Source organism: Schistocerca serialis, chromosome 7 (assembly GCF_023864345.2).
Source record: "Schistocerca serialis cubense isolate TAMUIC-IGC-003099 chromosome 7, iqSchSeri2.2, whole genome shotgun sequence".
Classification (NCBI taxonomy): Eukaryota; Metazoa; Arthropoda; class Insecta; order Orthoptera; family Acrididae; genus Schistocerca; species Schistocerca serialis.
Window position 1 is genome coordinate 122,454,251 of NC_064644.1, and position 27,270 is coordinate 122,481,520.

The window sequence follows — 27,270 nt, forward strand, 5'->3', positions numbered from 1 at the left end:
CTATATTCTTGTAAAAAGAGATCTACGGATGAATATAGCTACTACTACTAGACGTGAGACTCTCGCTCCTTCAACACGATCTTCAGTCGCTCTTCGTCGTTCCATACTGTCCTCTTTGCGCAGTGGTACACAAACAAAAAGTTGTTTGAGTTGCTCTTTCATCTGATGTCTTATTTATAATGTAAATTGACTGCGTGGAATACTACAAAGCCTTGTAACACACACAATCAGCTCGAAACACCTTGTATACTGAAAACAGTTGAGGACTCCATGCGAGTTGAGATTAAGTGACTTGAATTGAAATAACATATAGTGTGAATACACCCTAACGTGATGGTGCCGTAAAGGCCAGTGTGAATTGGCCTTAAATAGATAGTGATAAAAGTGAGGCATTAACGACATATTTAACAATTGCATTGCCTTAGTCATGCAATTTGCCATGTTATGGTTGAGACTTCCTTAGCTATCACCGACAGTATCATAAAGACATCGTGAAAAACATAATGTTGTTGTATCCGTTCTCATCGATATTCTCGACTTGGTTTACGATTTTGCCGTTTCGATAGTTACAGATTAAAGTCGATATAATTTGAATATCTCGATGCAGCGATTACAATAACTTTGGAGGACGCTTGTTGCTTGTCTCGTTGAGTCACAACGGGAGGGTGGAGATGTGTTTTGTTTATGTTTTGTAGATAGGAAAAGACCAGGTGGATAATCACTCGAAGGATCGAATTGACGAGATATTCCACTAACAAAAATGCACAAGTTATACATATTTTACGCCGTTTTGGCTACTGTATTCTCTGTTGGTACGTTACGTTAAGTAAACAGATTTTATATGGGTGTGGTGTGTCAATAAAGTGTTTGTAGCATTTGGCGCTAGCGTTTGTATTCTTGTTAATCTGCATGACAGTCTTTAAAATAGTACATGTTAATAAAGCGAGTGATTAAAATTTCAAAGAGTCGATGTTTTATTGGCATGACATGTTGTGTGCTATGATATTAAAAGACGGACCGATAAACAAATATACCTTATCTCATAGACATTTCTGATCTCATCTGTGTATTATTTACAAATAATAGCTTTTGAAAATGTAAACAGATAAAAGTTTGAGGGTCATTCCATGGTTGCGAACATAAAGTGTTACAGATGTGGCTACCCTCAGATGGTGATTTATTTTGTGCAGTAAAAGATTACTGCTTTCCCTTTTCTCTTTAATCTGTGTACTTTTATTGTAAGAATTACATATTCCAGTCATTACAGGAAAATTTATGGGTCACTTTGTATTGTCATAGTTTTTGTACAATGCAACATTTACGACTTTTATCTGTTATGACATTTTAGTATGCAACTTCATTTAACTGATTTAGTTATTTGCAGTTTTGCTCGTTATACTTATCGAGTTGTAGGAAAGACTTATATGCAAAAAGTGAATTGATTTGTGAATTAGTTCTTGGTCCTTATATACAATAACACATTCTCTCTCCTTCATATTTTTCTCAAGCCTATCCCCCCCCCCCCTCCCCAATCAAGCCTTCTGACTGGTTTGATGTGGCCCACCACGAATTCCTCTCCTGTAGCATCATCATCTCACAGTAGGACTTGCATCCAATGTCCTTGATTATTTGTTGAATATATTTCAATCTTTGCCTTCCTATACAGTTTTTAACCTCTACAGCTTCCTCAAGTATCGTGGAAGTTATTCCTTGGTGTCTTAACACAATTTCTCTCTTACTGTCACTGCTTCATGTCAACGTTTTCCACTTGTCCCTTCTGCACCATTTATGTGGACAACATCCTTATCTCATATGTTATCAGTCCGCATCCTTCTAGTGCACCACATTTCAAGCATTTTGATTCTCTTCTTCTTAGCTTCTCCCACAGTCCATGCTTAACTTCCAAACAATGCTTCACTCCAGACACACTCTCATAGAAATTTCTCCCCCAAATTAAGGCCAGTCTTTTACTGATGTCTGCTTTTTATATTCTCCTTGCTTTGTCCATTGTGTTATTTTGCTTCCACTTTGTGGTCACCAATTTTAATGTTGAGTTTATTGCTGCTCTTGTTTCTGATACACATTACTTTTGTTTTCCCATCCATAGTATGTGCTCATTAGACTGTTTATTCCATTCAGCGATGTCCCGTAATTCTTCCTTGCTTTCACTGAGGATAAGAATGTCATCAGCAAATCTTATCGTGATATTATTTCACCCTGTATTTAAACCCACTCCTGAACAAATCATTATTTCCATCATTCTTCTTTGAAGTACATTTGTGGAAAAAAACTACATCCCTTTTGTACACCATATTTGACCCAAGAGCTTTGCTCTTTGTCTTCAATTCATATTGTTCCATCCTGGTTCTTACACATATTGTTTATAACCTGTCATTCCCTATAGTTTACACCTATTTCTGAGAGGTTTTCGAATATATTGCTCCATTTTACTTTATAAAGCACTTTTTCTATGTTACAAATTCTGTGATCTTACTTCCATTATCAAGGGGAACACCAGAACTGCCTCTCTGGTGCTTTTACTATCCATAAAGCTGAATTAATAGTCAAACAGATCCTCAGTTTTCTTTTCCATTCTTCTGTATATATTTTATTCTTGACAGCAAACTGGATGCGTGAGATGCTAGGCTGGTTGCATAATAGTTATTGCATTTATCTGCTCCTGCTATCTTCAGGATCATGTGAATATACGTTTTTGAAGGCATGGCGGTATACGTCTCCAGACTCGTAGATTCAACAAACCAACTTGAACAGTTGTATTATTGCCTCTTCCCCACAGTTATTTTAGAAATTCCAAAGGAATGTTATCTATGCCTTCTGTATTATTTAATCACACTACAGATTCTGACTCTAATATTGCATCCAATATGTCATCCATATCAACTCCCACTTATTCTTCTATCATTAGATCATTCCTTCACCATGTAGCAGCCTTCAGTGTATTCCTTTCCACCTATCAACTCTCTCCTTTGCATTTAACATGGAAATTCGTCTTGTACTTTTAATGTTGATATGTCTGCTTCTGTCTTCACCAAAGGTTGTTCTGACTTTCCTACAAGCTGAATCATGTCCTTCCGGCAACCATATATTTCTCAGTTTCTTCACATTTTCCCTGCTGTCATTTCATCTTGGCTTTCCAGCAGTTCCTATTTATTTCATTCCTAAGGGACTTATTGCTGTATGCTTATATCTTCCTAAATGTTTCTGTACTTTTCCTTCTTTAATCAGTTGAAGTATTTTTTTCCTGTTACCCAAGATTTCTTTGTTGTTAATTTCTTTGTAAGTATATTGCTCCATCCAACTTCTCTGATTGCCCATTTTAGAGATGCCCATTCTTCTTCAGCTGTACTACTTGCTGTGGTATTCATCATTTTACTATCATCTGCCTTGATAGCTGAGTGATCAGTGCGGTGCAACATCAAACAAAGGAGCCCGGGTTCGATTCCCTGCTGGGTCGGAGATTTTCTCCACTCAGGGACTGGGTGTTGTGTTGTCTTCATCATCATACCATCCCAATTGATGTGTAAGTGAATTTAACTGCTCTCTTCTTTAGTACTGCCGAAGTGGCATCAACTGAAAAGACTTGCAGCTGGTGACCGATCTACCTGACAAGGGGTCCTAGCTACACAACATTTCATTTCATTTTGCTGTACTATCTACAGCCTTGTTAAACTTCAAATGCACCTCATCATCCCTCAGTACTTCACATTAATTATTCTGAGCGATTCTCTTAAACTTCAACCTACTCTTCAGCATTACTGTTTGTAGTCTGAGTCTACTCCTGGATATGCCATACAGTACAATATCTGATTTTGGAATCTCTATCTGTCCTTCCCCTACAACAGCATTGCAGTCCTCCAATATTTTTAGATTTACACCTCCCTTTACATAATGAATTATATATTCTGTATCCTCATATACTTTCTTTGTTTCTCTGTGTTTTGTTTGTGTCACCTGCATGTTTATCTGGACTATTGTTGTTGGTCCTGATGAGAGTAATCCTATCGCAGTATTGTTCAACGTAACTAATGTAACTCTCTCTCTCTCTCTCTCTCTCTCTCTCTCTCTCTCTCTCTCTCTCTCTGACCTGCCTTTTTTTACTCATAACAAATCCTACTCCTGTTATAGTATTTTCTGCTGCGGTTGATGTTAGCCTATATTTTGCTGACCGGAAATCCTTCTCTTCTTTCCATTTCACTTCACCAACCCACCACTATGTCTGTATTAGGCTTTTGAGTTTCCATTTTCAGACATTCTAACTTCCCTACCACGTTACGTGCTGACTCTTAGAATATTACCCTTTTGTTGGTTAATGAATATTTTACTCAAGGTTAGAACGGGGGACTATGTGAAATCATTTTCCAGTGAAGAAGTCATCATGACACTTTTTCAGTTACATTCCACATGTCCTGTGGGTACACATTGTGTCTCTTCAATCCAATGGTTTCCAATGTGTTGTGCATCATCGTGCCATTGGCCATTGGTGATTCTTGCTGCTTTTAGAAGCAATTTCCCACCCCAAGGAGGAGAGGAAGCCCGTAACCTCCTTCCATTCCTCCAGCCTCTTTGACAAGGCCATTGGCGGAAGATTGGTAATTTCACTTGTGATGGTATTAATAAGCTCACTGTTTTACATGGTTAAATCTGTAAGATGCTACAATATTCAGTTTCACTAGTTGTTCTTTGTGGTCATACAGTGCATTGACAATGGATCACAGTTTAATATTTTATCAGGGACTGTCCATGAGTGTATATAGATTTTGATTTCTTCCTTACTTACGTAGCTCAACAAAATAACTTTGATCCAAACGTAGGAGAAAACTATACGAGAAAATTCTTAAACCTGAATCCCCTAAGATCCACAACAACATGAAATTAACGAAAGAAATACCCACAAAAAAAGTTCAAATACATACCACAAACTTAGGCTACATAGGATACATGTCCAATGAACTAAACACTGTACTAAAGAAGACAGCAGTTAAATTCGCTTACAAAACCAGACACAGTCTCAACACATTAATCCATTCTGATAAAGCAAAGCCATCACTACACACACAATCAGGCATATATAAAATAAATTATAAAAACTGTGATAAATTCTAAGTTGGAAAGACAGGCAGAAATTTTTAAATTAGATACAGAAAACACACAAGAATTAGTGACAGAAATCAATCCACATTCTTCAACCATTTAAAAACAGAAAATCACAAAGCTGATCAAATAACAAACCCAATGAAAATCTTACGTATAAAACCAATGGGGTTTAAAATGAACGAATTGGAAGAAATGGATCACAGTTTGTTTGAAGTGAGAGGAATGGGATAGATAGCCATGCACTCTTGGTCATACATATAGGAATTAGATTTTTAAGCAATGACATATGTCCTACTGTTGTTAGTGTTGCAGTTGTGGGCCCCATAATTTGATGGAACAATCAACTTTTGCAACATTGTGCACTCACTTTCATATTTCTTAAAGGTCCCAAATCCCATTATCAAGTATCTTGGTTGAGATTGGTTTGCATACTGCAATCCTGGACTTGCATTCAGAGCACAGCAGTGCAAATCCCTATCTGACCGTTAGGTTTCTTGTGGTTTCCCAAATGTGGGGGAGGTTCCTATAAAAAATATTTCCTTCCCCTATCCAAGCTTGTGTTCCATCTCTAATCATTGATGGACACCAAGGCCTAATCTGCCTTCTTTCGTGACTTACATACTGCGTAGTTTTATTTTGAATATGATTTAGAATTACACATAATGTTAAGTTATTGTAATTTTTTATTCTTTTTGCAGGTAGTGGAGGTTGGAATCCTTTCAAGCTCTATTGTTATCGTTGTGTTTCTACTCACCCAGGGTGTGGGGACAAATTTAATTGGTTATGGTACTGGGGTGAAATTTGCCCAGAACCTAATGATGTGTGTGTAAAGCTAATAGAAAGAAAAGGAGGTTAGTAATTAATATAATTTATTTATTTTGTAATGTGCAGTGTACTTTAAACATAGTTTATCATTACAATGGCCTCGTAGGTATAAATTTGTTGCAGTGTGGTTCACTTTTGTATGGAAAGTTCAAAATATCTGAACACAAAATTTTTTTGGTGTATGTTTAAACATTGAAAGTCCAGGATGCCATAACAACAATATTATGAAAAGGAAGGATTGCTAATCACCAATTAGAGGAGATGTTGAGCGTCACAGACAACCACAACAATAAAAAAGTGCTATATATTTTAGCTGTTGGCCAAGAGGCCTTCTTCTGAAGTAAAAAGCACACCACATTCACCCAAGCACAACTTGCGCGCGTGCTAACGATCGCAATTCATGTGCGATCCCTTCTGTGTGAACTGGAGTCCTTCCCTTTACCACCTCCCATCCAGGTCTGTCTGCATACACCTCCATGGTATACACCTAGGCCACACATTCGTCTGGACCTTTCGCATGAACCTAAGGACTCAGTTACTCCTGCTGCTCTTCACTGTCACTTCCTCTCAATTCTTTATGTGTTCGGGGGCTCTGAAGTGGTTTACACTGATGGCTCGATGACTGATGGTCATGTTGGCTTCACCTACATCCACAGAGGTCATTTTGAACAGCATTCCTTGCCCGATGGTTGCAGTGTATTCACTGCAGAGCTGGTGGCCATCTCTTGTGCACTTCAGTATATCCTTTCATGCCCCAGGGAATCATTTCTTCTGTGTACTGACTCCTTGGGCAGTCTACAAGGTATCGACCAGTGCTACCCTCGCCATCCTTTGGTAGCGTCCATCCAGGAGCCCACCTATGCCCAGGGCCAGTCCTGTCATTCAGTGGTGTCGGCATCCCAGGCAATGAACTTGCTGACAGGCTGGCCAAACAGGGCCGGCCGAAGTGGCCGTGCGGTTAAAGGCGCTGCAGTCTGGAACCGCAAGACCGCTACGGTCGCAGGTTCGAATCCTGCCTCGGGCATGGATGTTTGTGATGTCCTTAGATTAGTTAGGTTTAACTAGTTCTAAGTTCTAGGGGACTAATGACCTCAGCAGTTGAGTCCCATAGTGCTCAGAGCCATTTGAACCATTTGGCCAAACAGGCTACGCAGAAACCGCTTCTGGAGATGGACATCTCTGAACCTGAACTGCATTCGGACTTATGCCATAGGGTTTTTTGGCTTTGGGAGACGGCATGGCATAACAGTACATACAACAAACTGTGTTTCATTAAGGAGGCTACGAATGTGTGACAGTCTTCCATGCGAGCCTCTTGCAGGGAATCAGTTGTCCTCTGCTGGCTCCGCATTGGCCACGCTTGGGCGACCCCCGGTTACCTCCTGCTCCGTGAAGACCTGCCTGAATGTTGATGCGGCGCCTGGTAGACAGTGGCTCATATTCTGGTGCACTGTCCCACTTTGGCTGGCCAGCGACGAAATCTTGGGTTACCGGATTCGTTCCCACTAATTTTATCTGACAACACCTCATCGGCTGATTTCGTTTTACATTTTATTCGTGAGGGTGGGTTTTATCATTTGATCTATGTTTTAGCTCATGTCCTTTGTCCCTCTGTGTCCTTCATCCTAGTGCTTGTAGGGTGGAGGTTTTAATGTGTTGCAGAGTGGCTGGCTTCTCCATTTTTATTCTCGTGGTCAGCTGGCCATGGTAATCTGCCCCTTTTTTTTTTTAAAAAAACCCTGTATCTTGCATTTCCATGGTTTTCTTGTCCTCTTCTGTCCATTTACATGTTTGTTGCCCTTCATCATTCTTGTGATTTTTCCTTTCATTCCATTTTGAGTTGTCAGTCTCATTTGTTTCATTCTCACACTTGTGGCATTGTTTTATTCAGAATAAGGGATTGATGTCCTCGCAGTTTGGTCCCTTTCCCCCTCCTTTAATTGAACCAACCAACCAATCGTGACAGAAGCCCAAACAACAGGGGACTGACGTACTAGGACATGTATTGAAACTATGAAATTGTGTATTGATAGTTGCTAGGCACTAACCAGAATCTAGATGTATTTAATAAAGCCTGCAAAGAAAGGAGATCTGATTGCTGTGCTCCATTATTTTATAAGTTAATCATACATATTTCTATAACACTGTTACTGTTGAATTAATTTGAGATATGTGCTGTTTAGGCCACACTTAAGGATCTTTTCTACATAATTGTCACTAACTTTCTAATTTATGGGTCTGAGTATGAAGTTTTCCTTAATAATAACGTAAGTTCTTGTAGGTTCCTTTAATTTTAATATCATCGGAGTAGCCCATAGTGCTTGCTGAGAGTGAATGCTTCTTGAATTCATTGCCTGCAAAAGTCTTTCCACCCAGTAATATCTTCAAATTTTGTTATAACTGTAAATCACTCATTGCAAGCCCTGGATTATATGATAGATGTGCCAAAATATCCCAAAGAACTTTGGCATGCCAGTTTGCAATGCACAGTATATGCCATGTATTTTAAATAGCTCACAGATTTTACATTGTTTGACAGTAAGCATCAGCTGTGATAGTGTATCCTCATTACAAAAGATGAACAGGGAGTGGTCCTTTCTCTTCCAATAAACTGTGGCCACAGTTACTCAGTTTGAAATTCAAGATATGAATTTTCTTTGAGGCTTGTTATCTTTATCACTGATTGTTACTTATTTTCAAGTTTGTGGTAAGCTACAAAAGTTTCATCAGTATCACAGTGGATGCAGGAAATTCTTTCATCATTAAAAATAACATCTTCTATGGTAATAGATTACATCATTTACCAATTATTATTCTTCAGCATTTTTACTCCATTGCCAGGATCTTCTACAGAAGTTCAAACAGAATGATTTTATTTTTTTTACTATGTCGTGAAATCTTGTAGAGCTACATACATTGTTCTCTTGTTTTTCATGGTGTGTTATAGCCATTGAATTTCATAATGATGATCAGTCAGCATTTTCACTACTCTACCACTGCTGAAACCCCCCCCTCCGTCCTCTCCTCCCAGTTATTGTCATCACTGGTTACAGATAACCCACCTTCTTTCATCATCATTAATGTCACTTCTATACCTACATCTACATATATAGTCTGCAAACCACTATGAGGTGCATGGCAGACAGTGTTGGCATAACAGTAGTGTAAACTCTAGTGCTCTTGTAAGTGGAATGCTGTGACATGCTGCACATTTTTAACTGCCCCTGAATGAAGTGGCCATGTAGATCAAGAACAGAAATAGAACATGCAATATTTTGTACATTAGCTGTTCACAATATTTCTCGGGCAGCGTTCGTAAAACTACCTTCCCCATTCCCATTGGTGTTGTTATTTTCTACAGCAGTGACTGTTGATTTGTTGTCTGCTGTTTCATTACCAGATGATAATGCTTATTCTTTGTTGAAATCTGTGCTGTTTCCTCACTCGTCACAGTATCTCTTCTCTAGTGGTCCTCAAACGCTTTTTGATCTTAATAGGTGGCTTGAAAAACCTTCTAATGCCACAGTACTAAAATCTAATTACATATCTGAAGAATCAAGTTGCCCATTTGGTATAGTGGTTAGTGTTTATGTCTAATAACACTGATGTTTTGCATTTGATTCCAGGCAACCACATATCTCTCGTAACACTGATGTTCTGCATTTGATTACAGGCAACCACATCTCTCTCTCTCTCTCTCTCTCTCTCTCTCTCTCTCTCTTCCTGGTGGAGTTGTCTGGAAAGAAGTCCACTCAGTCTTGTGAGGCCAACTGAAAAGCCACTAGACAATAAAAATATCAAAATTGATGTGGAAGTCACATAAGTAATGTTACATTGAATGGCTTGCTCCAGGCAAGGAAACACATGACCTTTATTTATTGAAGGCAAAAACATCAGCTTTTATTTTTTCAAGTTAGAGAGTAAGGCGCTTGATGTATTACGACTGTGGATCTTATTCTTTGGATGATTTCACATCAGTACTGTAGGATTTATGGGAGAAGGTTGGTGCTCATTAATTAATGCCAGAAGTTCAGCTTTCCTTGTCTTTGTGTGTTTTATTTATTTATTTTGTATATTTCTACATGATGGTCTGAAGTTTGCCTGTTATAGTCATAGATGAAAAGTGACCATGAAACGAAACTCTGCATTCACAACAAGGAATTGTTACCTGGTGCTGCTGTTTGATGGTACTCATCAGAGATGTCACTTTGCAAACATTTATTCACAGCACATTCTGTATGAAAAATAAATAAACCACTGGTTAGTTTAATTATTATGCTTCATTGTTTTGTAAAAAAATGTGTGTTTTCTCATCCAAATATAATAAGTCATTCAATTAGGGTTAAAGAAGAAGAAGTCAAATATCATAATGGAACAGTTTCTCTCAGAGTGTCTTTGCTAACCTGTTAAGTCCAGTTCTGTGCAACAATATAGCAGTGAAGTTTTTGCAGAAGCTGTTTTCTTTGTATTGCTCATAGTATCACAGAAATTGCTTTCTAATAATTCATTTAGCTGTATCACCTGTGAAATATATATTGTGTGAATTTTACTTGTTCTGCATTGGGGTAGGTACTTGAATCCTACTCCACTCAGCTGTTGCTTTTGCTGCTAATAAATGAATGTCATTTGTTACCTTGCCTGGTGAAAACCTTTCAGCATAATGCTAATTCAGAGACTTGTGTTTCAGTTTCACTGCTTTTGCATTAGAGTAGCTTTTCAATTGGCCTCTTAAGGCTGACAGGACCTCCTTCCAGAAAAAAACTGAAGTGGTCACCAAATTCACTAACCCCTAGATCCTGTGGCAAGTTTCAATTTGTCATTGAGATACTAGCATTTACTATTGTGGCATTAGAGGACTTCAAAAGCCATGTAACAAGTCCAAAAAGTGTGTGATGGCTACTGCAGGAGAGTATTCTGACAGATGAGGAAAATGAAAATATTATAAAATTGGTCAATTTCATGTTCCTTGTTCTGTAGTTTGCATACCATTGATTTTAAGTTTTGCTTGCCAGTATTTGTTTGCACATTCCATCACCTATAACACCTTTCTTGTTCTTATTGTCAGTAAAATGTTAACAGCAACTTGTTGCAGCATCCCTCAAAAGTATTTTCCCTGGTCACTTTTCAAGATCACTTTTCACACTCAGACTGCAGTAATCCATTTTGACTTCCTGATTAATACACCCTCCTATTGTTTACTACCATTCTCCTCATGGGGCTTGTCTCCAATATGTAATGTAATGTTGGCTTTGGCTTTTGACTTGTTTTGGAGATATGTCTTTTTCCCTTTCAAACTAATCTTTGTTGATTGCTCACAACAGATTTTACTCCTCTAAGGTCACTATCAATTCTCCTGTCCTCTGTGACAACAAGAAGAAGGGTTGCACTTTGTCAGTGGCTTATGTTTTAAGATTTTCTTTACTATCATGTTTTCCAGAATCTTGTTATTATCTGCCTCACTGGGTGCTTCAACAGTGAGAACAGTGTTCACCTTCCTTGTACATGTGTCATACCTCAGTTCTCGAGTTTGATTCTTTTAATCTCTGCTTGATTACCTTGCTGTGTTTGTTATCAATATGTTTAAGTAATAAAATTGCATTTTTTATTTTTATCTGAGTGGCGATTTGTTTACCCTTCTACAGTTCAGGCAATAATCGTTCTTGAGTTCTATTGTTCTAACCACAATAGGAGCAATAGGATGCAACAGACCACTGTCACTCTGGAACACTGGAGTAACATTATTGCACTATTATTTGTAGAGAAGTTCTGATTAATTTATACCACATGTCATGCTTATTATTCTCTCTCTCTCTCTCTCTCTCTCTCTCTCTCTCTCTGTGTGTGTGTGTGTGTGTGTGTGTGTGTGTGTGTGTGTGTGTGTGTGTGTTTCTTTATTTCGGTTTCTTATAGCTATTAATTGTTTGAAAATTTCACATACTGCTTTTTACACCCTGAATAATTAACTACATGCCACATTCACAGACTGAGACAATATTGCTGCTCATCTCACATTGTAGTAATATGGTCTAACATCATAAATGTTATATGTCAAGATTTGCAGCCACAGTGCAGATAAAGAGTGGTGATGGCTCACAATTTTCAACTCCAGTTTGTGGCTGTGAGTACAGCGAACAGTACTCCTTATTCTTATAAGCAGAAATTACTAGCTTCTGGCACTCACTCATACTGGGATATAATTTCAATTAAATAATGTTTATTTACCATAATACTCAGGTAGTTGATTGTATGTGTGGCTATCTTGTGAAGGTGAGATTCACACCTTGTGGGATTTTACCATATTGTGGTATCTACCTCTTGTAAGACAGGAAATAGCAGTGGTGCTAAGTATGAAAAAATAATTTAACTTCCATTTTTACTTTCTTTGTAACACTCAGCTCCCATTCTCCAGAAATTAGAGGGAAAAGTTTGTTACTAACACTGCTTGCCACTTACTGTGACTATAGTTTGTGGTTGTTCACAGGCCGTCTGTAGTTGGTATATGGGCACTGCTTTGTCAATGTTGCTTTAGATTGTGACATGTTTTTATGTTGTCAGTTAGTAGTCCCTACCTGTTTTCATTTCTATCTGTGTTTCTATTTTTAATGCAAAATAGCAATAATGTTTATTTGAAATCTGTGCTTTCACAGTCGAGACTGTAATCACAAGAGATTGTCTTAGCTCACTGCGAAGTTTTCGAACTGACATTCCTGCTGATCATTATGAAGGGTGCCGTCCAGCTACAGTGGATGTCCGCTTGGCAAATTATGTCAACAACTCCATAAAAGAACTTGATGTCAAACGGTAAGTAGCTGCATTGTCAAATGCTGTTTGTGACTGTACTGTCTGTTAATAGTCAGGCACATTAATTTCTCTTGCACTAGAAAACATTAAACATCTTACATAAAAGTTTTAGACCAGTAACATAACTTGCATACTTTTTGTGTTTTAGATAAGAAAAAAATATTTCTCAATACTCTTCTGACCACAGGAAGCTGCCATGTACAGCAGCCTGTGTAATGGAGGCAGTAGTAAACATGGGTTCGCACTGAACTTCAGTAGAGCTCATTACGAGCGAGTGGGATACTACTGCTTGTACACAATGTTCGGTCTGTCTTGAAGGTGTGGCAGCTTAGACTATGCACACAAACTCACTATATGGCTAGAAGAGTTGTCAATGAGGGAAGTTGTCTGCTGAATTGGCATGCATCACTGTGACACCAGTTGAACATCAAGCACCATCATGAGACACAAAAGATTGAAGATTTGCCTTGAATGGCTGTTAAGTACCTCAAAGAGAACTGCATATTGTCTTTTGGAAGGAAGTGTTGACCCAGACATTACCGAACCATCTCCAAACAAACCTCTTTGGTCTTTATGTATCCATTACGAATGACAGTACAATGTCCAAACCCCCCTAGCGTGTGATCTACGAAAAAAGTTTGTAATGGAATTCCTGGAATGGAACTTGGGTCAGTGGTGTTGACAAATGAGTGCAGGATTACTGTGATACCTGGACGTAGTTGTAGAAAAGAGTGGAGATGACCAGGTACCATTGCACTTTTCAGGTATTCCACAGGTTTCACCAGGAAGAGGGGCCAGTGTTATGTACAGTCGGCAGATGCCTCTCATCTCTCTCAAGCCTAATTTGAGTGCTGTGCAGTATTGAGGCGATATCATCCAACCTGTTGTCCAACTCTACAGTCAGCATTAAGCCAGTGAGTTTCTCTTTCAAATCAATAACGCTTGAGCATACTGAGCCCAATATGTGAACCTCTTCCTCTAGGGGGCATTAATCAACCAAATGGAATAACCTTCAGTATCTGCTGACAAGAACCCATTTAAGAATGCTTGGGACTAGTTGATACTTGCAAAGTGCCAGTGTAGGAATGCTTCTCACATTGGATGTCCTCAGGAAGGCCTCAATCAAAGAGTGCAGCAGATTCAAACAGCAATGCCTCAACCGTCTTATGGGCAAGATGCCAAGAAGGATCCAAGCACAGTACAGAGCACAAGGTGGAGCAACATGGTATTAAATGTTACCCACCAGATTATGATTTCATAGACATGCAACGGTGCACAGTTTTAAACAGAGTACCTTTGTTTTAGTTAGCTTTTTTTTCTTTTTTTCCATTAGGTTTACTTTCTCAATTTTTCCCTCAATTTTCCCTCCTATATAATCTAAGCCCACACATGTTTGTAGGTATGCAAATGATGCAAAACCTTTTGAGCACAAGCATTATGACCTCATTTATTTCGCATGTGTCACATATATAAGAAATAGTTTCATTTTATATTGTAGATAGTATTTTACAGTCTGTTGTTTCAATCAAGTCAAACCACCTAGCTGTCTTTACAATTTTTCTACCTTTCATGGTATGAGTTGCTATGATAGCATCTAGCAAATCTTGTAGTTTTCTTAACAGGCCCACATTGTGAAACAAATTTGTTGTCTGCTTGCACTTTTGACACTCCATTCACAACAAAATCACTTAGTTTATCTGCATCTTACTACTGAAGAGCTGTGATTAAATTTGTAGCTTATGAAATCGGCATTGGAGATTAAATAAAGACATACCTACAACACACAGTATGCATGCCAGCTTCCCGTATTCGCTTCTCACCATGCTTTTCTGTGCTGTCAGACAAGTTAGGTGTTCTTTCATTACTATTTCAAAACCTTGTGGTGAATGTTAAGTTTCTTGCCCATTGTTTCAGTAAGCTTTCTGTGACACACAACAAGCTTTTCCTAGTTATTGAATCATGTTGATGATTATATGATCTTACTACAAATAAAAATATATTGAGGCACACAGATTAATGACAGCAAACTTAATAAACTCCACATTTGTTCCTTAAGATGCCCATCTCAATTTCAACTCTTCATTATTCCTCTCCATTGAATGCATCAATTCTTTCATGAAAATGTTATAATTTTTTATTACAGCTTAAAATTCTAATCCTTGGATGGCCATTGTAGAGTTTTCATCACAGAAGGCAGCACTTGTAGTTTCCAGTGTTATAAATGCAAAGTAAAAAATGGTTAATGAAAGGAAATTGTGTGTGTGTGTGTGTGTGTGTGTGTGTGTGTGTGTGTGTGTGTGAGAGAGAGAGAGGGGAGGGGGGGGGGGGGTTTCACACTGCAGCAGTCCATACCTCAAAGTGTGAACTGCATAGACATCAAGGAGAGTTCCAAATAACATACAACAAAATTGAAAATACATTCAGGTATGTTGTGTAGATCATTCAGTGAAGATAAACAATTGCACTTTACATTTGATAGCTGCTAATCATGTGTGTTTAGGATTAATTATTGATTGTTCATTATTGCACACATAAGTTCAGAATATCTTTGCTGCCCAGTACTACAGTAAAGTTTGTAAGTACTGATATCACATTGTTGGTAATTAGGTTTATGCACAAGAAGCACTGCTAATTTTCGTAATATTATGGAAGGATCTCAATGATACAGGCAAAAATATCTTGATAATAATTCATGTTTATGTGTACTGTGAGTAAACAACACTTCCACTTTTTAGCAAATACAGTAACTTTCTATAAAAATATTTTCATCAGTTCTCCAAAATACTGAAACCTCACTGCAATAAGACATTAGTAGAAACGTTAACTGTTTCTGCATAATATGATTTATGGCACTGTCCAACTGCTCACACTTTTCTCGACCCAAGCTGATTGCCCAGCATCCGTGCTGGCGACAGTAACTAACTACAGCAACAGTGTCTCCAATCAGATTGCCAGCACCAGCATGCTACTCAAATATTTGAATACTGCATAAGATGCAGTGATGATACACTCACAATGTTAGTTTGAAGTAAGTATTTTCAAAGAGTGTTGATCATTTCATATCCAGTTGTCTTGAGTTCTGGTGGTATACAGCTGTATCGCCATTTGTTCACATCTGAGACTGTTGTTTTTCTTTAAATGTTTATGCAGGTATGGGTAGCTGTTTCATTGTAAATAATTTAAAGAGTGGGGGTAACAACTCACCAATTAGTTGAGATGCCGAGATATTGATAGGATCCTAAACAAGACTGAGAATGTCCTGCTTTCAGATGAATTCTTCTTAGAGCTACAGAGTACACACGTGTACACTTTTATGACTACATTGTCCTAGCTGAATGATTAGTGCCAGCACTGCAGTTCAATTGAATTGAGGGTATGTATCGTGAAGGTAAAACAAAGACCAAGTGTGGAAGGAAAGGATGGGGAGGTGTTGCTGATGGCAGGGAGGGAGAGGCAGCAGCTGTATGGATTGTGTATATGGCACTGGTGAACTCATTCTAGCTGCAGGCAGGGGAGATATGTGCATCAAACAGACACATGGAATCTTGGAATGAGAGAGTGAAATAGAACAGAGAAAGAGGGAGACTGAAGAGGAGAACATGATGGCAGGATAAGTAAAGACCACAAGGAAATGACCCACAAGGAGCAGGATTCAAATAGTGATGATCAAGGATATTCTTTAGGTTGGGCAAACCCCAGATCACTACTTTGGGTGATGTACACTATGTGATCAAAAGTATCTGGTCACCTGGCTGAAAATGATTTACAAGTTCGTGGCGCCCTCCATCAGTATACTGGAATTCAATGTGGTGTTTGGCCCACCCTTAGCCTTGATGACAGCTCCCACCCTTAGCCTTGATGACAGCTTCCACTCTCGCAGGCATACGTTCAGTCAGGTGCTGGAAGGTGTCTTGGGGAATGCCAGCCCATTCTTCATGGAGTAATGCACTGAGGTGAGGTATCAATGTCAGTCGGTGAGGCCTGGCATGAATTTGGCGTCCCAAAACATCCCAGAGGTGTTCTATAGGATTCAGGTGAGGAACCTGTACAGGCCAGTCCATTACAGGATGTTATTGGCGTGTGACCACTCCCCAACAGACCGTGCTTTATGAACAGGTTCTCGATCATGTTGAAAGACGCAATCGCCATCTCCGAATTACTCTTTAACAATGGGAAGCAAGAAGGTGCTTAAAACATCAATGTAGGCCTGTGCTGTGATAGTGCCACACAAAACAACAAGGGATGCAAGTGCCCTCCATGAAAAACATTACCATACCATAACACCAAAGCCTCCGAATTTTACTGTTGACACTATACACGCTGGCAGATGACGGTGACTGGGCATTTGCCATACCCACACCTTGCCATCAGATCGCCACATTGTGTACCGTGATTCGTCACTCCACACAACATTTTTCCGCTGTTCAATCGTCCAATGTTTATGCTTCGTACACCAAGTGAGGCATCATTTGGCATTTACCAGCGTGATGTGTGGCTTAAGAAGAGCCACTCAACCATGAAATCCAAGTTTTTCACCTCCTGTCTAACTGTCATAATACTTGCAGTGGATCCTGATGCAGTTTGAAATTCATGCATGACGATCTGGATAGATGTCTACCAATTACACATTATGAGTCTCTTCAACTGTTGGCAGTCTCTGTCAGTCAACAGACAAGGTCGGCCTGTACACTTTTGTTCTGTAAATGTTCCTTCACATTTCCACTTCACTATCACATTGGAACAGTGGACCTAGGGATGTTCAGGAGTATGGATATCTCATGTACAGACATATGGCACAAGTGACACCAAATCACCTGACCATGTTTGAAGTCTGTCAGTTTCGCGGAGTGCCCCATTCTGCTCTTTTACAATGTCTAATGACAACAGAGGTCGCTGGCAGCACAACATATCTAATGTGAAAATTATATTTTTTTGGGGGGTGTCTGGATACTTTTGATCACATATTGTATGTAGGTATTTGGATAAGATATCCCTCATCTCAGGCCATGTCAATAGGTAATCACAGTGCTGGTGAAGGATTTGGTTGACGTTCCAATGCCAGGGTGATACTGGGTGATGGGAGATGTGCTCGTTGATGGCAGGTTAACAGTTTTACTGGTGTCAAGAGGAGGAGATGGCACAGGAGATATGTTTATGGATAAGCTGGATAAGATACTATCTATCAGTAAATGTTCTGGTAAGCTGACAACTCCTGCTTTCTGCTGCAGATGTGTCACCTATTCATGAGACTGTAAGGAAAAGACTTTGTGATATGGAACAGGTGACAGCTGTCAAATTGGAGGTATTGTTAGTGGTTGGTGAACTTGATATGGACAAACATATTTATGGAGCTATATGAGAGGTGGAGATCAAAGTCTGGGAAGGTGTCGTGTTGAGAAGCATCACACGAAACAGATTTGAGAGCAAGTGTTGGGGTTATGGAGCAAAGAGCGAAAGTTGCCTCTGCCATGAGATCCTGTGATTGGATGGGCTGGACTGGCTGCTTCTTCAACAGGGTCGGATCAGGCACATGGGGTGAGGGGTTTACTAGTATTGGGAGTTCCAATGTTAGGCCTGTTATGGAGCCCCATATGCAGATAGCGTCCAGGGCTAGAAAGAAAGCCGATATGCACTCGTATGTCTGCTGGGGGTCCTCATCAGAGATGTGGAAGCAGCCTTGCCTGTGGCTATCGAGCGTGCAGGGTCCCGTCATCTGCATGTTGTGGCTCACATTGGCACCAGCGATGTATGTAGCATGGGTTTTGAGGCGATCCTCAGTTCATATAGACAGCTAGCAGAGGTGGTGAAGACTGCTGGAGCTAAGTGGAGGGTCTCAGCCAAAGGCTTCATCGACTCTGTGACGGTCTTGGCTGCAGATTTATAGACCTGCCTTATCATGTGGGGATTTAAAGGACTCCACTTGACAGGTCAGGGATGCACTACACAAAGGAAGCAGCTACTTGGATAGCAGAGTACTTATGGAGTGCACATGAGGGTTTTTTAGGCTAGGCAGTAGCTTGAAGTGTTCTGATGAACACTTGCCAGTTGATGTGCAGCAACGAAGTCAAACATTGTTCAGAATGAAGATACTTCGACTGTCTGACTTAAACATTCAAAGTATTCATAAAAAAGTTACCGAATTTACTGCCTTCCAAGAAAGTTCTTGCGCTCTGATTATTCTTGGGACCGAGAGCTGGATGATACCCGAATTGGAAAGCTGTGAGATATTTAATGAATCATGGAACGTATATCGAAAAGACAGATTAGAGGACATAGAAAGGGGAGTATTCATTGCAGTTGACTAAAATATTGTCTCTCTTGAGGTCGAAGTTGATTGTGACAGCGAAGTCATCTGGTCACATATAACAGGTGTAGGTAAAACCATGTTAATTGTTGAATGTTTTTACCGACCACCAAAGTCAGCTGTGGCAGTTCTAGAGTCATTCAAAGAAAGTCTATGATCAGTAGTGCATAAATACCCAGATCATACTAATAGGAGGCAACTTTAACCTGCCATGTATAGACTGGGGTGTCTATGGAGTCATTGCAGGGGGGGGGGGGGGGGGGTATAGGGTACAGAGACAGTCATGTGTGCAGCTAGCTCAGCAGCCCACACATGATAGAAATATGTTTGACCTTGTAGCTACAAATAGGCCAGACGTTATCGACAATGTCAGTACAGAAATGGGGATTAGCATTAATGATGTCATTAAAGCAACTATGTTTACAAAAGGTAATAAATCAATCAATAAGGCTAGGAGAGTGTTTCTGCTAGATAGAACAGATAAGCAGTTATTAACATCTCACTTAAACAGGAATTGGTGTCACTTAGTTCCAATTAGATGGATGTAGAGAATAGAAGCTTTCGAAATATGGTGCTATAGAAGATTGCTGAAGATTAGATGGGTAGATCACATAACTAATGAGGAGGTATTGAATAGAATTGGGGAGAAGAGGAGCTTGTGGCACAACTTGACGAGAAGAAGGGATCGGTTGGTAGGACATATTCTGAGACATCGAGGGATCACCAATTTAGTATTGGAGGGCAGTGTGGAGGGTAAAAATCATAGAGGGAGACCAAGAGATGAATACACTAAGCAGATTCAGAAGGATGTAGGCTGCAGTAAGTACTGGGAGATGAAGAAGCTTGCACAGGATAGAGTAGCATGGAGAGCTGCATCAAACCAGTCTGAGGACTGAAGACCACAACAACAACAACAACAGAGGAATTATGGGCAGAGTTTAAGCAGATTTTAAATTGTATGTGCGTAATAAGTGGATATGGATGGAAAAGACCCACCATGGCTTAATAACAAAATTCAGCGGATGCTGAGGAAGTAGAGGCAGTTGTACCCTCAGTTCAAAAGGCAATGCGTAAATGACAACAAGCAAAGGTTAATTGAGATTCGTGCATCTGTGAAAAGACCTATGTGCAAAGCATACAACAACTACCACCATCACACCTTAGCAAAAGATTTGGCAGAGAACCTGAGAAAATTCTGGTTGTACATAAAATCGCTAAGTGAATTAAGGCTTCCATTCAGTCCCACGTTGACCAGTTTGGTGTGGCAGTTGAAGATAGCAAAACAAAAGCCAAAGTTTTAAATTTCGCATTCAAGAATTCGTTTGCACAGGAGTATCATATAAATATACCGTCATTTGACCATAGGACAACCTCCCATTTGGACGACATAGTAATAAGTGTACCTCACGTAGGATTTGAAAGCAAATAAGTCACCAGGTCCAGATGGAATCCCACATCGATTTTGCAAAGAGTACTCTACAGCATTGGCCCCTTACCTAGCTTGCATTTATTGTGACTCTCTCACCCAGTGCAAAGTCCCAAGCAACTGGAAAAAAGCACAGGTGACTCCAGTATACAAGGAAAGTAAAAGAACAGCCCCACAAAATTACAGACAAACATCCCCAACTTCTGTTTGCTGCAGAATCCTTGACCATATTGTGAGTTCGAATATAATACACTTTCGTGAGACTGAGAAGCTTATGTGTAAAAATCAGCATGGTTTTAGAAACTGTCACTCCTGTGAAACTCAGCTTACCCTTTTATACTGAGAACTGTGGATAAAAGTCAACAGGCAGATTCCATATTTCTCGATTCCCAGAAAGCATTTGACATGGTACCCCATTGCAGGTTGTTATTGAAGGTACAAACATATGGAATAAGTTTACAGATATGTGAGTGGCTGGAAGACTTCTTAACTAATAGAACCCAGTATGTTGTCCACAATGGCAAGTGTTCATCAGAGACAAGGATATTGTTAGGAGTGCCCCAAGGAAGTGTGATAGGACCACTGTTGTTCTCTATCTACATAAATGATTTGGCTGACAGGGTGGGCAGCAATCTGCAGTTGTTTATGGATGATGCCTTGGTGTGCGGTAAGGTGGCAACATTGAGTGACTGTAGGAAGATAAAAGACGACATAGACAAAATTTCCAGTTGGTGTGATGAATAGTAGCTAACGCTAAATGTGGAAAAATGTAAGTTAATCGGATGATCTGGGCTTGACGTTGCAAAGCGATATGATGTGAAAAGAGCATGTGAGAACTGTGGTAGGGAAGGTGAAGGGTCGACTTCAGTTTATTGGGAGAATTTTAGGAAAGAGTGATTCACCTGTGAAGGTGACCGCATGTAGGACACTGGTGCGACCTTTTCTTGATTATTGCTTGAGTGTTTGGGATCCAAACCAGGTCAGACTGTAGGAAGACATCAAAGCAATTCAGAGGTAGTCTGCTAGATTTGTTACCGGTAGGTTTGAATAACACGTAAGTGTTATGGAGATTCTTTGGGAACTCAAATGGGAATCCTTGGAGGGGATGTGGAGTTCTTTTTGAGAAACAGTATTAAGAAAATTTGGGAAACCAGCATTTGAAGCTGACTGCCAAATGATTCTAATTCCGCCAACATACATTGCACGTAAGGACCACGAAGATAAGGTGCGAGAAATTAGGGCTCATACGGAGGCATACAGACAGTCATTTTTCCCTTGCTTTATTTGTGAATGGAACAGGAAATGAAATGACAAGTAGTGGTACAGGGTACCCTCTGCCATGCACTGTACGGTGACCTTTGGAGGATCTGTGTAGATGTAGATGTGTCGTCAATGAATCTGACCCGGCCAAGGGGTTCTAGGTGTTGACTGGATAGGAAGGATTCCTCCAGATGGCCCATAAATAAGTTAGCATAGAATGGTGTCATGTGAATACCCATAGCAGTACCACATATTTGTTTATAGATTTGGCCTTCAAAAGTTAATTGTCGGCCAGAATGTGGTCCTCTAGGATGATCCGGAAAGAGGTGATGGGTTTGATCTCAGAAGGGTGTTGGGAAAGGTAGCATGCCGTGACCACAAGGCCATGGGTATGAGGGATGTTGGTGCACAAGCGCTTCGCAGCCATAGTGCCCAACAAGGAATCTGGTGGTAATGGAACATCACCGAAAGTAGTATTTCCTGCCCACCCAGTCTACAGAATATCTGTGGCCATTACTATTCCGATCCTACACCCCATGGGCTATTCCCTTGTGGCTGACACAGATGTAAGACCTGTCCCATACATTCATCCACCACCTCCTTCAGCAGACCAGTTGCAGGCATTTCCAACCCTATAAAAGGCAGGGCCATGTGTGAATGCAACCATGTTATGTATCATAATATTTCTGGTGGAAAAAATATGTAAAATAGGGAGCACAACCACTCGCCTATAGAGAATTGGTGTGTGACACACAGAAACATGTAATAGAAACATCTAACACTAACTTTCGAGCTCTTGCTCTTCTTGTAGTAGGAGTACACATGCAAACATTCATGCTTATGGTAGGCAAAAATGCTTCCGGAGTGTGTCAAATCGAAAACTTGTCCATTTAGTCGCCAAACAAGCCGCACACCACAATACAAATGACTTCAACAGCTGCTTCACTGTGCTAGCTATTTGGATTCTTCCTTTGAGCTCTAGTTTCTCTGAGCTACACAGGTGGCAATCATCTCTCAAGCATATCTTACGGCAGTCTTCCAGGCCTAAACCTCTGCTAACCTGTTGCCCACTGCCTTGCCCTGATCTTTTCCATTCCCTCTTATGTCCACACCATTCCTTCCCATGAAGATCATGAACTACCATTGCCTACCACTCTTCTTCCCCGAGTTCACATGGGCAGTCTCTTCCTTCCTCCCCCTCCTCCTTTCCTCACTGCCCTCCCTCCCCTTTCCCACCCTACTCCCTCTCTCTCTTCCTTCCCTATCTACCCCTTCATTTCTGCCTTCTTCTCCTTTCCTTTCCCCTTGATCTCTCCTCCTCGCTCTCTCTGTATCTTATATGCTCTGTCTTCTAATCTCTTTTTATCTTGTTGTGCAGACATTGAGTCACCTGTCGAAAAACCTGCCTTACACTATCCTGCTGTGCCTTCCTTGCCCTCATCATTCCCAGTCCCCTCCCTACCTCCATCTACTCAGGCAACTACTCTTGATGATTGATAATCGATAATCAGTCTTGCTGCAGCCTTGGGTGTTAGATTTGTGTGTCTGTGGTTTTATGTGAATGTGTGTACTTTTCTACTAGAGAAATGGCAAGTGCTCGAAAGCTAGTGTGGATACTGTTTCCTCTTGCACATTTATATGTGGCAATAGGAATATAGTGCTTTTTACACAGTATAGCACTTTGTAGATGAAATAAAAATTGTCTGATATGATTGCAGCACACGTTATACAATTTTATGGGGCAAGAATTTGTGAATCTTGTTGTTTTACAGGAACTATTATGATGAGACAACTTGGTGCTTCTGTTACTTTGACAACAGATGCAATGGGGCCACAACAGCTACATCTTCGTGCACTACAATCCTGTTTCTCAGCGCTTTCATCTTTTGGCTGCTTCACTGACACAGTAAATTCTAATGCTTTTCTGAAAGCATCTTTTATACATTTTTTATTGTACATGCTCCTATACCTAAGAGTATTATGTATCTGGCATTGTTCTGCATTGTGTGAAGAAATGAATATCAGATATTCAAGAAAAGACATAATTTTTAGATATATAACAAACCATTCTGTATTGGCTTTAGTACTAAGATAACGCCCTAAGTATTCTTAGTGGCTAATGTTAAGATATTGTGAAATATGGTATTAAAGAATCTCAGAATTTGCAATGTGTACATTCCACATGGAGAAGTGAAATAAAATATTAAAGTATATTGCAACATTACTGCAAAACATAACATTCTGAAGTAAACATGTAAAAGAATTACATGTGATTGTTGAAGGTGTAGTCTTTGTTGCATCAGTGCATATTGTGCCTGAAAATGAACGCTCAGGAGACCAGTATGAATGGTTAAGGTATTTGTAAGAAAAGTGGTACATCATAAATGTTTATTACAGTTAGATAATGAATAATGTACATTGTTATTAATATTGCTTATGTATCCGTCCATTTTTAATTCTGTATTATACAAATCAGGTCGTATTTATTGTCCTTTTATAAGATGATGATGTACATGTTTGGATGTATGGGCAGTGTTTTGTACTCTATAAAAAATTGCAAAAAATAAAGGTAAGAGCTGATATACTGTCAAGAAACAGAGACAGATTTAGTATATTGTCATAGTGCACTGCAGCCCGCATAGGTAGTGTAACTGAAGTTGCATCACATATTTGCACAGTTTGAAAGGAAAAAGGGTTCTCTATCTTAGAATAGAGATAAATTTAGTGAACAGAAGGGATCACATTCAACTTATAGGTGTGAACTGACAATAATGTTAGCAGTGTTATTGAGAAGAAAATACAAGTTATTTAGCTTCTAAAATAGTTCAGTCCTCCAAGACAGACAAAATTATAAGAGGGAGTGTAGCCAGTTTTTAAAAGTTTAAAGTAGAGTAGAATTAAATTTACATCAGTTCTTTCTCAGTAAATGTGTCCTCCTTGATGTGGAATATCAGTTTGCATGTTTGTGGTCTCTTTTGTGTTTTTCTGCTAAAGAATTATCAGCATTGTTTATTGTGGAACATGTTTCCATGTTTTATTTATAAATTTTGTTGAAATCAAACTGAGTTGTAAAATTATGATGTGCATATACCTGTAAAAAATTGAATTTATTTGAATTTTAAGGACTTTGTTCTTAATCGCCATATTTTGATTCTATACAAAAGTTATCATTTTTATTGTTACAAAGATTTTAGTGTTTTTCATCATAATGTAAAAATATTACTACCATTTTTACAGAGACATGGTTTTTATGAACAATGGATTTGATATCAGCTTTTGATACTCCCTTTGACCATATAGTTGAAACTGTGGAACATTGTTTGCAAAGTTGACATTTTAGTGTAATGGCCTCCAGCAATTGAAGTCAAATCAAGTTGTTGCTGTGTACATCCAGAAAAATAGTGCAATGAAGGTAACAATTGCAGGCATTGTTAATGTTAAACTACACTTTGAAAATGTATGATTTTGCATTTAGATCCCTACTTTATACTTGTCTCCGTCCATTATATATAATACAAATTTTATGAACTGACTACTTGCATACTTCTATATTTTGTTATCATTACATTGTATGTAATCCTCCAGGTAGCAAACTTTTTGTGTTATTAAAGGTTGTTACTTGCCTATTACAAAATTTGTAGAGTGCTGTAGTGATTAATATACAGATAACATGGAGCTTCATCTTTTGTTAGTGTTATAGGTAGTGTGTGCATGTAAGAGTCCAAATGACACTGCACCACAAATTTATTAGAAAGTAACTGTTGAAATTACTATGTGAATGAACTGATAATTTATTTGTATTGTCATTTTTGAAATTTGTATGACCATGCAGTTGTCTTAAATTTTACTTACAGAATTGATTATTTAGTTTTGTATTTTTCTGGCTGTGGAAATCACCATTCACAAACCAGTTACTGGAACAGTCATGACAAATTCTCATAGTAGGCTACCACTAAATTATTTTTGAGAAAAGCTTATTTATTAGAACTATCTTCGATTTTACGTGCTGTCTTTTTTATTTTTTTGCTATTGCCCTTCAACTCATGATGTTATCTTCCATTTCTTCCTCTCAGGTGTTAATCATTGCATGCCTTTTACATATAGTGCCACCAGTACCCTTTGTTACATACAAAAATCCTTTTTGGCTTTTGCTCTTTGACCTTTGAAATATTCTGACCATCAAAACTGACTGCAATGCACACACAGTTTTAGGTCCATTTTAAAGGCTACTGTGAAGAACTGAAGGAGAAAGCGGAAAGCTTCACACCACATGCAAAATTCCGTTGGAAGTTGTGTGGAGAAATAACTTCCGCCCATGCAGTGTAGTTGTGAGATAAAAGGGTACTTTATTACAAAGGTGAAAGTGACAAAAAGGCACTCATTTGACAACACAAACAGTTGGAATACAGAGTAACTAAACACATGATTGATTAGTGGTTACTACTGCTCTACAGAATTGTAGTAAAGATTAGATGCCCAAGGGTCTTCCATCAGTTGAAACCTAGAGAGTGAATGCATCAAGAAAAAGGGCATGTAATGTAGTTGTGAAAGCCTCCCTTATACTAATGGTATATTGTTTCTTTTCTCCCTTATCCTTTCTGTCTAACAGTTCTTCCTTCTGTGTATTGTCAAAGCACATAACTTTTAGCACCTGCATATTGTGCCACTTTTGAATAAATGAACAGTTTAGAAACTTCTAATTGAAATGCTGTTTGATAAGTTTCCTTTCCAAGAGGTTGGTTTTTTTCCCTGCACACAACCCCTTATTTCAGCCATCTGCTGTAAATTTGTTTTTTCATTGCAGAATCCTTGGACTACTAGGGATCACCTTGGCTCCTGTTTCTCGTATTTATTTGTTTATTATTATTTTTATTACATTTACCACATTACATTATTATCTATTGAAAAAAAATCTGCTGAAGTAAAATATTTGCACCATGTCAACAAAACAGTTTTTAATTATACTTAAAAGTGTGAAGTAAAAAGAAGTCATCATTACATAAGGTGACAGGCTAACAAACTGAAGCAGCTGTCAAATTTTGAACTATCAAATTACATATTTTGTAATCGCATCCATCACAGAAGTCAGTCTCACAATAGACAGGTATGGACAAATATATTCTTGGTGACTAGTAACTTGTTTTTTCACAACCAGATTATTTGTGTTTACAGATAACTCAGGTATACGTAGAAATACCTTTTGTAGTATTTTTTAATTATTTTTATAAGATATGTACCTGGTGATTAGGCAAATGTATGTTCTACTTGTGGAATGAAGTGCCTTATCTGGAACACTGTCCATAAAAATTAACTTTTGGTCCACATTTTGGGCATTTTGTGAATAATAAAACTTATATTTTCAACATTCTTTTGTTTTTATTTGTTTTGCTCTTACTTGAATGTAAGTTTTTCTTGTCTTTATATGGTTGTAAGTATTTACTGCACTTCAGACTGAATTCAGTGAGCCTATAGTTTCACATTTTGGTACAAGGTTGTTACAAATTCCATATCATACTTTTGTGCAATATTTGATAATAAC

At 38.9% G+C, this 27,270-nt stretch overlaps 1 protein-coding gene across 1 annotated transcript; it reads left to right on the forward strand.

The window, feature by feature from the left end:
* The first annotated feature begins 625 nt into the window (after positions 1 to 625).
* On the forward strand, positions 626 to 27,096 carry LOC126412393 (uncharacterized). Its single transcript, XM_050081970.1, has 4 exons — positions 626 to 812; positions 5,814 to 5,966; positions 12,588 to 12,741; positions 23,504 to 27,096. The coding sequence occupies exons 1-4, from the start codon at positions 761 to 763 to the stop codon at positions 23,631 to 23,633; spliced, it is 489 nt and encodes a 162-aa protein (XP_049937927.1). The 5' UTR covers positions 626 to 760; the 3' UTR covers positions 23,634 to 27,096.
* The last annotated feature ends 174 nt before the right edge of the window (positions 27,097 to 27,270 follow it).